General features: G+C 42.3%; 1 protein-coding gene across 2 annotated transcripts in view; it reads left to right on the top strand.

Moving 5' to 3' along the window:
• LOC109912195 (SWI/SNF-related matrix-associated actin-dependent regulator of chromatin subfamily A containing DEAD/H box 1) overlaps positions 1 to 11,326 on the top strand; it is a 62,367-nt gene that overhangs the window by 49,980 nt on the left and 1,061 nt on the right. For both annotated transcript variants that reach the window (XM_048600952.1, XM_048600959.1), the window contains 2 exons: positions 2,243 to 2,425; positions 9,300 to 9,409. In XM_048600952.1, the coding sequence (XP_048456909.1) occupies positions 2,243 to 2,425; positions 9,300 to 9,409 (293 nt within the window). The remainder of the gene's footprint in view (positions 1 to 2,242; positions 2,426 to 9,299; positions 9,410 to 11,326) is intronic.

The raw sequence follows: 11,326 nt of genomic DNA, 5'->3' as shown, positions 1-11,326 counted from the left end.
TGCAGATGCTGGAGAATCTGAGATAACACGGTGTAGAGCTGGATGAACACAGGCCAAGCAGCATCATAGGAGCAGGAAGGCCTCGACCCTTCTTCAGAAATGTGGGAGGAGAAGGGGGTTCTGAAATAAATAGGGAGAGAGGGGGAGGTGAATAGAAGTTGGATAGAGGAGAAGATAGGTGGAGAGGAGACAGACAGGTCAAAGAGGCGGGGATGGAGCCAGTAAAGATGAGTGTAGGTGGGGAGGTAGGGAGGAGATAGGTCAGTCCAAGGAGGACGGACAGGTCAAGGGGGCGGGATGAGGTTAGTAGGTAGGAAATGGGGGTGGGGCTTGAGGTGGGAGGAAGGACAGGTTAGGGAGGCGGGGACGAGCTGGGCTGGTTTTGGGATGCGGTAGGGGGAGGGGAGATTTTGAAGCTTGTGAAATCCACATTGATACCATTGGGCTGCAGGGTTCCCAAGTGGAATATGAGTTGCTGTTCCTGCAACCTTCGGGTGGCATCGTCATGGCACTGCAGGAGGCCCAGGATGGACATATCATCTGAGGATTGGGAGGGGGAGTTGAAATGGTTCGCGACTGGGAGGTGCAGTTGTTTAGTGCGAACCGAACGTAGGTGTTCTGCAAAATGGTCCCCAAGCCTCCGCTTCGTTTCCCCGATGTAGAGGAGGCCACGACGGGAACAGTGGATGCAGTATACCACATTGGCAGATGTGCAGGTAAACATATGCTTGATGTGGAGAGTCGTCTTGGGGCCTGGGATGGGGGTGAGGGGGGAGGTGTAGGGGCAGGTGTAGCACTTCCTGCGGTTGCAGGGAAAAGTGCCGGGTGTGGTGGGGCTGGAGGGGAGTGTGGAGCGGACAAGGGAGTCACGGAGAGAGTGGTCCCTCCGGAAAGCAGATAAGGGTGAGAAGGGGAAAATGTCTTTGGTGGTGGGGTCGTATTGCAGATGGTGGAAGTGTCAGAGGATGATGCGTTGGATCTGGAGGTTGGTGGGGACGAGGGGGATTCTGTTTTGGTTGTTATTGCGGGGAGGGGGTGTGAGGGTTGAGTCGCGGGAAATGCGGGAGACACGGTTGAGGGCGTTCTCGACCACTGAGGCGGGGGAAGTTGCGGCCCATGAAAAACAAGGACATCTGAGATGTACGGGAGTGGAATGCCTCATCCTGGGAGCAGATGTGGCATAGGCGAAGGAATTGGGAATAGGGGATGGCATTTTCCTTCCTGGACCTCTCTGTCTCCATCTCTGGCAACCACCTAGAAACCGATATCCATTTCAAGCCCACCGACTCCCACAGCTACCTAGAATACACCTCCTCCCACCCACCTTCCTGCAAAAACACCGTGTTATCACTGGTTAGAGTCATACCTGGCACGTAAGAAGATGGTTGTGATTGTTGGAGGTCAGTCATCTGCAAAATGCTGGAATTCCCCTGCTAAGGGCATTGTGGGTCACACTGCAGCAGTTCAAGAAGGTGGCTCACCACCACTTTCTCAAGGGCAACTAGGGAGTGGCAATAAAAATCCTGGCCAGCCAGTGATGTCCACATCCTGTAAGTGAATATTTAAAATAAAGGGGTTTTGCTTCAGAATTCTTTTAGAAACTGTTCTCTGAACCTCAATGAGAGTTTTTCCTGAAACACGAGCTTTCAAATTGGATGCTCCATTTAGTAACTTTAAAGTTCTAAGCAGGCTTTTGATTTTGTTGTTGTTGTTTTTATTCTGGACGACCTCCGGAGCTAAGTGCATCATTAACAATTGAATTATATTAAAATGTTTTTCGTTTTCTTTTTGTTTCTATCTGAGGATTTTGCTGTGCTAATATTACTTATTGCCATGTGGTTTTCTCTTCCCGAATCAAAGAAAGATTTTTTTGGTGTCTCTGGAAGTAATGTTTTATGAGTGGAGTTAGATGCTTTTGAATAAGTGCTTGTAACTTGTCAAGGCATGTATTTCTTTGAGGTGGTTCAAGTTGAAGTAATGTCTAGGAAGTCTGGATTATGCAAGAAGCCTGAATATTCTAAAAGTAGTTCTTTTAACCTTTTTTAGATATCTGATCATTTCTATTCAAAATGTATTTATATTTCACTATTCAATGTCTGTCTGTTTTCGTATCAGCTTTAAATGTTTAATTTAAACTTAATAATTTGAGCATTTTAATTCTCTCAGGAAAGGATTGGTTTTTATGAACATTTTGCATTTTAGTTCTAAAATATTTAGAAGTGACTGTAACTTTCTTTTTCAGAATCCACTTGATTGATCAGTTTAATACAGATATGGATATTTTTGTTTTCTTGTTATCAACTAAAGCTGGAGGACTGGGTATAAACCTAACCTCAGCTAACATTGTCATCCTTCATGATATTGACTGCAATCCCTACAATGATAAACAAGCAGAAGATCGATGTCACAGAGTAGGACAGAAAAAGTAAGTTGAAAAAATTAATATCCACTATTCCCAAACTCTAGACCTTACCAGAGGCACTTGTTAAAGGAGCTTATGAGCACGACATTTTGGCTTTTGGCTTTCCAGTACAGTGTTGGTGGCTCATTTGAATCTCCATTTGTTGGGTGGAATTTGAGATACTGAATTGGGGAAATTGAGGTAGTCAACCCATACTGCTTTTACATATATTCTGGGAGCTGGCTTTAGAGATTCATTGCCAGGCATGTGGAAACCTGGAGATGGTCTGGGTTTGAAAAGGATTTGTGGAAACATGTAGGTGATTAGTTCTTGCATTTCACTTTTCCCCCTATAACACTAATAGATTCTCTCCATTCCTTGTGTTTCTATTCATTGAGAAAAATAGGGAACAGGTTCAAGGGACTCTATTTAAAGATTAAGTTATACTTTGCAAACTTTCATTTGCACTTTGGACTGCAATAAAGTTGAAATGAAATAATAAAAATAATTGCTTTTACTACTGGGAATGCAAGAAAAGGATGCAGAAAGCAGGATGTAGATTGGAGCCATTTTTATACCTAATCAAGAATTACAGACTTGTTCACTGATTTCACCTTCAGTATGAACTCTACTGTAAGCCTAGAGCAAGCAATGTTGACCAGAAAATCTCAGTTTACAAGAACTAAAGCTTAAATAACTATGTCTGTCTGTTTTCCAGATGTATTACCTCAGATGCTTATTTAATTGGCAGACTTTACAGCTAATTTTATCCTTCAGTTGCTATGCTTTGGTGCAATGCAATAGAATATATATGCCAATCTGTTTCTAGTTGATGGTGTTAATACCAAAATAGTACAATGTAACAAGCATTAATCTTGCAATACAAACCTTTCATCTTGGGAGATATTGTAAGGTTAATTGAATGATCTCTGTGCTACACATTAATATCAAGATTCAGAACACTTAAACTAGCCCCAGTCTTGCACAACAAAAACAGAAGTTGCTGTAAAGCTCAGCAGGTCTGGCAGCATCTGTGAAGAAAATATCAGAGTTAACGTTTCAGGTCAGGTGACCCTTCCTCATTACTGATGGTAGCTACAAAAATGTCGGTTTATATGCAGAAGACCGGGAGGGGGATGGGGTGGGCAGTAAACAATAGGATAAAGGATAGAGCCCAAAGAGCGAGAAGAGCAGTTGGATAGACAAAGGAGTTGACAACGATCTGGCTAGGAGGGTGAATAGCTGTTATTGGAGACTGTTAGTGACTAACAGTAGGTGCTGTGTAATGGCAGGCTGTGAGATAAGGAGGCCTGGTGTGTGGGGCAGGGTCCCCAAGCAGAAAATGAGGTGGTGTTTTTCAGCTTGCGCTAAGCTTTGTTGGGACACTGCAGCAAGCCTGAGACAGAAATGTTGGCCAGGGCACAAGTGATTTGTTAAAGTGGCAGGCAACTGGAAGCTCAGGGTCTTTTTTGGGGGCAGAACGTAGATGTTCTGCGAAATGGTCACCCAGTCTACGCTTCGTTTCCCCAGTGTAGAGGGGACCACATTGTGAGCAGCAAATGCAGTAGACTAGATTCTGGGAAGTATAGGTGAACTGTTGCTTCACCTGGAAGGTATGTTTGGGCCCTTGGATACTGCAGGGGAAGGTGTCATGGGGCTGTGGGGGTGGGCTATTGGGAATGAAGGAAGAGTGGACCAGGATGTTCTGGAGGCAACAGTCCCTGCAGAAGGAGGACAAGGGAGGGGAAGGGAATATGTCTGGTGGTGGCATCTCGCTGGATTTGGTGGAAATGGTATCTGATGATCTTCTGGATGTGGACAGTGGGTAAGGACAAGGGGAACCCTATCGCTGTTGCGGGAGGGAAGAGAGGGGGTGAGGGCAGAAGTGTGGGAGATGGGTCGGACCCATTAAGGGCCCTGTTGAAAATGGTGCTAACTTTGTGCGATACAACAATTTAATGTGTTTCGTTTGTTAACGAGGAGTAACTCGAAGGATCCCTTCAAAGAAAATGAACTGTGGTTGGATATAACTTCCAACTCGTTCCCAGCAGTAAATGAATGATACAAAATGTGTAGTAATTAGTATTTCAACAAATCATAAGCTAAACATAGAATATTGTCTGAAAAAATAGAAACCATTTTGCACAATTGCATTTGATTTTCAGAGGTGAGTCTCTAGCCTATCTTGTTCAGGATTTAAAAGTTCAAGTTAGTGTTGTTCTGCTTGGAATTTTTTTCGCTGGGACTTGTTCCGGGTATTAGTTTGCGTAAAGTCAGTGCACAGCAGCTTTTGTTTATACCAGCAGGAATCGTTGGCAGTAAAATAAAACACAGAACTATGGATGCTGGAGATCTGAAACAAAAACAGAAATTACTGGTGAAACTCAGCAGATCTGGCAGCATTTGTGGGGGTATTGCAGAGTTAACGGTTCAAGTGCAACTAAATACTAGATTCCCCAAGCTATAATGTTCCTTCAGACATATTTTTGATATACTTTTCCTTCAAAGTTGCAGTGTGTTAATATTTCCCCAGAGTTGATACCCAACGTTGCCAACAGGTACTTGAGGGTCCTGTGGGGTGGTCCTGCAGAGAGGTTAGCCTGCCTCCACAGAACCACCAGAGGAAGCATGGCACCAGACCCTGCCACCTGGGTCACTAGTTGTCACAGTTCATAGGAACATCCAACATTGCAGAAGCACGTTAATAGTCTTCTGTGTGCTGAGAGTAAGTATCACTATTATTGCCATCTCGCACTCTAATTCTGCGATTGTACCTACCCCCTCCCAAGGCTCATGTTCTACCACTCCTGCAACGGCATCGCGTAGTATCTTTTCTTTTCTTTCACTGAGGAGGAACCACATTACAAGTGTTGTAGAGGGGAAGTTGAGTTCCTCTGATAATTGAAATCAAAACATAAGCCTCCAATGTGTTACCAGCAGGAATAGAGGTCCCCTTCTATTAATTAAACCCAAAACATCTAGAGAATCTCACCTAATCTGTTAAAGAGGAGTGGTTAAATTAAAGAAAATCCCTGATATTCACTTTATAAGCAACAAGTAACAATTTATTCACCCCTAACAGTGAACAAATTAACAGAACTATTACCAACCCAAACAATTCCCTCCTAACTACTAACTATTCCCTAACTGAACAAAATTCTACTGGTATGCTGTTCCAATAAACACCAGTCTCTTTTGTATAAATCCATGTAATAAGAAAACTAAATTAAAACTTAGCCTCTCAGTCCATACAGGGTGTGTCTTCCGGAATGTTCTGCCTTTTCTGCTGTGTCTCCAGTCATAAATGCCTTTTTTCCACCCATCCTTCTGTCAGGGATGTTTTGTCTGTGAATTCTTCTAGCAGGACGTTTAGCTAGAAGTGCCTTGGTACCTTTTATGGATAGATGGTGCTTTCTCGGAGAGCTGAGCGATTTCTGGGAGAGCTAGATGTTTATTCCTCAGAAACATAGAAGATAGGAGCAGGAGGAGGCTATTCAGCCTTTTGAACCTGTCCCACTATTCTTCGTGATCATGGTTGAGCATCCAACTCAATAGCCTAATCCTGAACTGGAGAACCTTGAAAGGTAATTGCTACTTTTGCAACTAGAATGAATCTTTCCAGCCACACAACTTTGCTATTGCAGCCATTCATATGATTGGTTTATAGTATTGAATGATGTGACCAAGAGTACTTGTGGCCAGGACTTGTGGTTGACCCAGTAGGTCAATGCATGAGGACCACATAGAGCATTTTGTGATAACAGATACCCTTCACCCATTACTGTGTGGGTGTCTTTTTAATTTTATTATCCTTTGAAGGGCCTATCGTCACAGAAGTAGAGCCCAGTGTCAAGAGATAAAAACATGAACACTGCCGTCTAGGTGTGGTAACAACCATTTTAATTTCCATCAGTTGGATTGAGGATGAAAGGAAATGCAGGTTGCTCCTCTCAGTACAAGATGCAGGCTCAGCCTTTCACTATATGTAACTCCCTCAAATCTTCATATTCCTTTCTTCCTTCTCCTGTCTGTCAACTGCATTAGCCTTGATCGTCTCTAGAATCCTATGCAGCCTGTCTTATTTAATTGCTTGTCTCTTTTCAACTAACCCCCAGCCCCTCAATCCCAGGAATACATCTTAGTCATGGACTGTTAATTTACGCCGTCACACGGCCACCCATGCTCATTGAGGTCAGGGTTGTGGTAACTGTCGATGACACGCACAAATCACAAATGATTTCACCAGCATCGCACAGCAGTAGTCGCTGACAACTCCCTAGACTTTTGAGTGAGCAGACACTCGTGGCTCAAGTCCTGACTGACTTGTAAAGATAGCCCCAGTTGATGAGTGACCACGGACCTCGGATTGATCTCTGTGCTGCTCTCCAACTACTGACCATGAATTACCTGACTGGTTAAGCTGGATCTGCAGGACTGGCCATTGCTACTCCCCAGACTGCAGAGAGACGGACCTTTGTGACCCTGGACACCCCAAACACCCCAAAGTTTTAGCTTTCATTAATAGAGGGATTGAGTTCAAGAGCCGTGAAGTTATGCTCCAGCTATACAAAACCCTGGTTCGGCCACATCTGGAGTATTGTGTCCAGTTCTGGTCGTCTCATTACAGGAAGGATGTGGAAGCGTTGGAAAAGATGCAGAGGAGATTTACCAGGATGTTGCCTGGAATGGAGGGAAGGTCTTACGAAGAAAGGTTGAGAGAGCTAGGGCTTTTCTCTTCAGAACGACGAAGGATGAGAGGTGACTTGATAGAGGTGTACAAGAAGATCAGAGGTATAGATAGAGTGGACAACCAGAGACTTTTTCCTAGGGTGGAGGTAGCTATTACGAGGGGGCATAGTTTTAAAGTGAGTGGAGGTAGATATAGGGGAGACGTGAGAGGTAGGTTCTTTACTCGGAGTGGCAGGGGCATGGAATGCATTGCCGGAGAGCGTAGTGGAATCGGCCTCATTAGGGGCATTTAAGTGGCTATTAGATAAGCATATGGATGATAGTAGAAGGTCGGGGTGGAGGTTAGATAGACCTTCGGTTTAGGGTAAAAGTTCAGCACGACATCGTGGGCAGAAGGGCCTGTACTGTGCTGTACTGTTCTATTTTCTAACCAGCTACCTGACCAAATCCAGTCCCCTAATCTATCAGAAGATACCCTTGACATACTTGCTGGTACCCCTTATTTGAACACAGTCTCCCTTGACTTGACTGAGAGTTGCTCACCTTTGACTTTGAGGCATGACCATTTGGATGATGCCCATTCACTCTATTTACTGCATACACTGCAGGCACATGATGTAGGTGTGACGCTTATGTGCTACCACAATCCTGTACAGCAGCATATTCACCCCCTTGACTGATCACTGCTAACAACAATGACAAGCTGTCTGGCTTTATTTCTGCATTAGAAGGCCAAATAAGACAGGACTGTGAATTGAAGGACTATATTCTAAGTGAGTTAGAGAAGTGCCTTAAGGATGTAATGAAGCTAGTACATGTGCAATGCCAACCTACTGAGTTTAACCATAAACATTGAGAACTGTTGGCTGCAGTGGAGGCCAGAGGAGTAAGCAGTGAGCTGGAGCTACCAGATAGCCACTCCTAACTACGTAAGAAGATTAGGTACTAATGACACGTAAGTGCAAGCAAATAGACCTCTTGCTGTTCATCAGCAAAATTCTCATCTTGTAAAGTTGGACTTTTCTTCACAACATAGAGAATCACCATATTTTGCCAACTGACTCACCGTTGCCTACATTTTTCAGGGGCTTGGAGAATGTAATCTGTAAATTCCATCAAAATTACAATGACCAAGGAAAAAGAACAGAATCTGTCGACAACTGTTGATATTTGAAGGCTTTTATTCCAAAATTATGCATTTATGGCCCAACTTAATAACTCCAGCATAGGGGCAGCAAAGCATGATAATTATTTTTCATCTTAGTTTTTTTTAATAGTATTTTAAATGTTGATGAACATTGTGCATCACTGGCAGAACTGGCTTGCAAATATATATACTTCCACCTACCTTGACTACCCTTTCATCTCAGTTGTGGATTAATGTAAGCCAGGATCTAGATGATTCAGACAGACAGTGCATCTTGATTAAAACTTGAGGCTGATTTTTATTAGGTTTAAAGAGTTAAGTTTTGAGGGAATTCATTTTCTACTTCATGGTCCCCAGCATTTTATTGTCATTTCAAAATATTTATATTTTCACCACCATCCTGGCTCTTACTGTGGTACGCTGAAGAATGCAAAATAGATAGCTGATTAGACTATGCTGAATTTTAGATTACTGACATTTCAATTCTGACTGTGAAACCGATGTTGCACAATGGTATTGAGGCATATCTGAGATTGAAAAGTGACATTTTTGATGAGTCAACTGCTAATATTCTACCACAGTATTGTTACTGCCTTATACAATCAAAAGTAAAGAATCAAGCATCTTAGTCATTAAATAAAAAATTGATATTCAAAGAAGCCACAACACGCCTATTACTGCTTTGGATCCTTGTCAGTTTTGCATTAGTAGGATGAAAATGTTATATAGCCAGATTAATAAAACAAGTTCAGAATGTTAGGTCAAATTTTAGGTCAGAAATAGTTCACAACTGAAGTTGGAGGCTAGGTGTTCTAACTGCTATAACTGATCTATTTCAAGCATGAGGATTTATGATGGAAACTGAAATTTTCCAGTTCTTCTATTAAATATAGCAGTGACACACAAGCTTGCTAATGAGAAAGAAAAGCAATGGGGAAGTTAAGCTGAAGCAAAAACTGTTGTATTATTTGGAGAAAATGGAATCAGTATTTGAAAAGGAAGAACATGAAATGCAATGAAAAATCAATCCTACTATTTCATAACTTTTTATTTCATTTGTAGAATAGTGCATGTTGTAAAACTGATCAGCAAAGGGACTATTGAAGAATCCATGCTTAAAATTGGTGAACATAAACTGAAACTAGAACAGGATATGACTTCAACAGAAACAGGTGAGTCATGCAGTTGAGTATCCTACTTGTTTCCTTTCTCCTCAATGCAAACTGTGCCCCAGTTTCGGTTAGTTTGCCATCTAGTAGTATTGGGAAAAAAAGCATTGGCTACACAGAACTGATGTGTTTTTCCATATACAAAGCTCTTTATTTAAATTCCCTTTTTTCTTGGACCTCATATGTTCCATGAAAATGTATGTTCTGTTGGAGAAGACGTTGAAAAATTCTTGAGGTGGAATTAGTTTTGCTTGGAAATATGGCAGGATTGAAGCCATCCCCCACAAGTAAGAAGAGACAAGGGAGCATGAGAAGATGGATGGCATTTATTGGGAGGGGTATAAAAAAAGCAGATATTAGAGATCTGTAAAATAATTGGTCGGGAATTTCAACTTCTTCAATATTAACTGGAATAGACAAAACGTGAAAGGCTTATAAGCGTCATAATTCTTCATGTATATAGAAGAGCTTTGTAAGCCAGTATGTAAAGAGTCCTACAAAAGATAGGGCAGCGCTGTGTCTGACACTTTGTAGGGCCTTAAAACTAGAGCTTGTCCGCTCTGCCTGTTCTACTTTTTCTCTTCCTTCTTTCTTCCTCTCAGTGCTTTTCTTCTCCTCTTCTTTTTTTTCCTCTTCATCTCCCAGCCTCCTGAGAGCGACCACTCCTGGCCTGGCATGGTGGCCTTCTGCACCAGCCTCCTCCCATAGGGGCCTCCTGCATGGCGTGTCGCCAGGGCCTAATGTGATCTGGAAGCTAGGTGCCAATGTGGTCTCCTGTGATGAAGTTTTATTTCTGTAATGCTGGACATTTTTATTTTCTGTTTGTCTAAATCTTGTAACAAAAGAAGCTGTGCCTAGGTACTTCTGTTTCTAAGTTGGCACTTTAATTGGCGACATATAAACTTTTCACTATACTAATTGAGTATATGTAACAATAAAAGCTATTCTGTTCTTCTATTCTGATTTTAGAGAACAAAGTTAGGTGACTGGTGGAAGTGTCAGTAGAAGAGCGTTTCGGTGATGGTGACCATAATTTTTGCTGTTTAAGGTAGTCATGGAAAAGGACAAGGATGGATCAGAAATAAGGTTCTGAATTGGGGGTAGTTTGATTTTAACATAAGACAGGATCTGACTAAACTGAACTGGGAGAATCTACTTGTAGGCAAATCTATATTAGCAATGGGAGTCTTTCAAAATGGAGGGATGAATGGTAGGCCCATAGGAAGTACAGTTGATCAGAGGGACCTTGATGTATGAGGTCTTGAAAATAACAAATCAGGTGGTTAAGAAAGATACTTAACTTTGAGTCGGAGCACTAAAAGCAGCAAAGTAATGATGGAGCTATATTGAACAATAGTTAGGCTGCGGCTGGAGTACTGTGTGCTGTTTTGGGTGCCTCACAATTGGAAAGATGTGATTTGATCTGAAGTGGTTGCAGAAGAAATTTGCCTGCGTGTTCCCTGGGCTAGAGTGTTTCAGCTACAAAGACAGGCTGGCTAGACGGGGTTGTTTTTGTTTGCGTAGAGAAGGCTGAGTGAGGTAAATAAAACTAATAGCGGCAAAGGTAGGGTGGATAAGAAAATTTTCCCTTTAAAGAAGGGTTAGTAAACAAGGGACATAGATTTTGAGGTTTAAAGGGGATTTAAGCAAGAATTTGTTCACTCAGAACTCCTTGCCTGAAAGGGTGGTAGAAGCAGGAGCAATCAGAACATTTTAAGAAGTATTTAGATCTTTTGAGATACCATAGCCATGGGCCGAGTGTTGGAAAAATGGGACGACAGTGGATAGGTGCTTTATGACTATATCACTGTATGACATAATGTACTGAAGGCTGTAAAACTCATGACTCTCTTAAAAAGTATAACGTATTAACCATGCAGCATCCAGTTGAATGCTAGCCTTCATTCCCTGCCTTTGTGT

This window comes from Rhincodon typus, chromosome 1, assembly GCF_021869965.1.
Source record: "Rhincodon typus isolate 14 chromosome 1, sRhiTyp1.1, whole genome shotgun sequence".
NCBI lineage: Eukaryota > Metazoa > Chordata > Chondrichthyes > Orectolobiformes > Rhincodontidae > Rhincodon > Rhincodon typus.
Note: the sequence above shows the minus strand (reverse complement) of the source record. Positions and strands in the feature narration are given on the sequence as shown.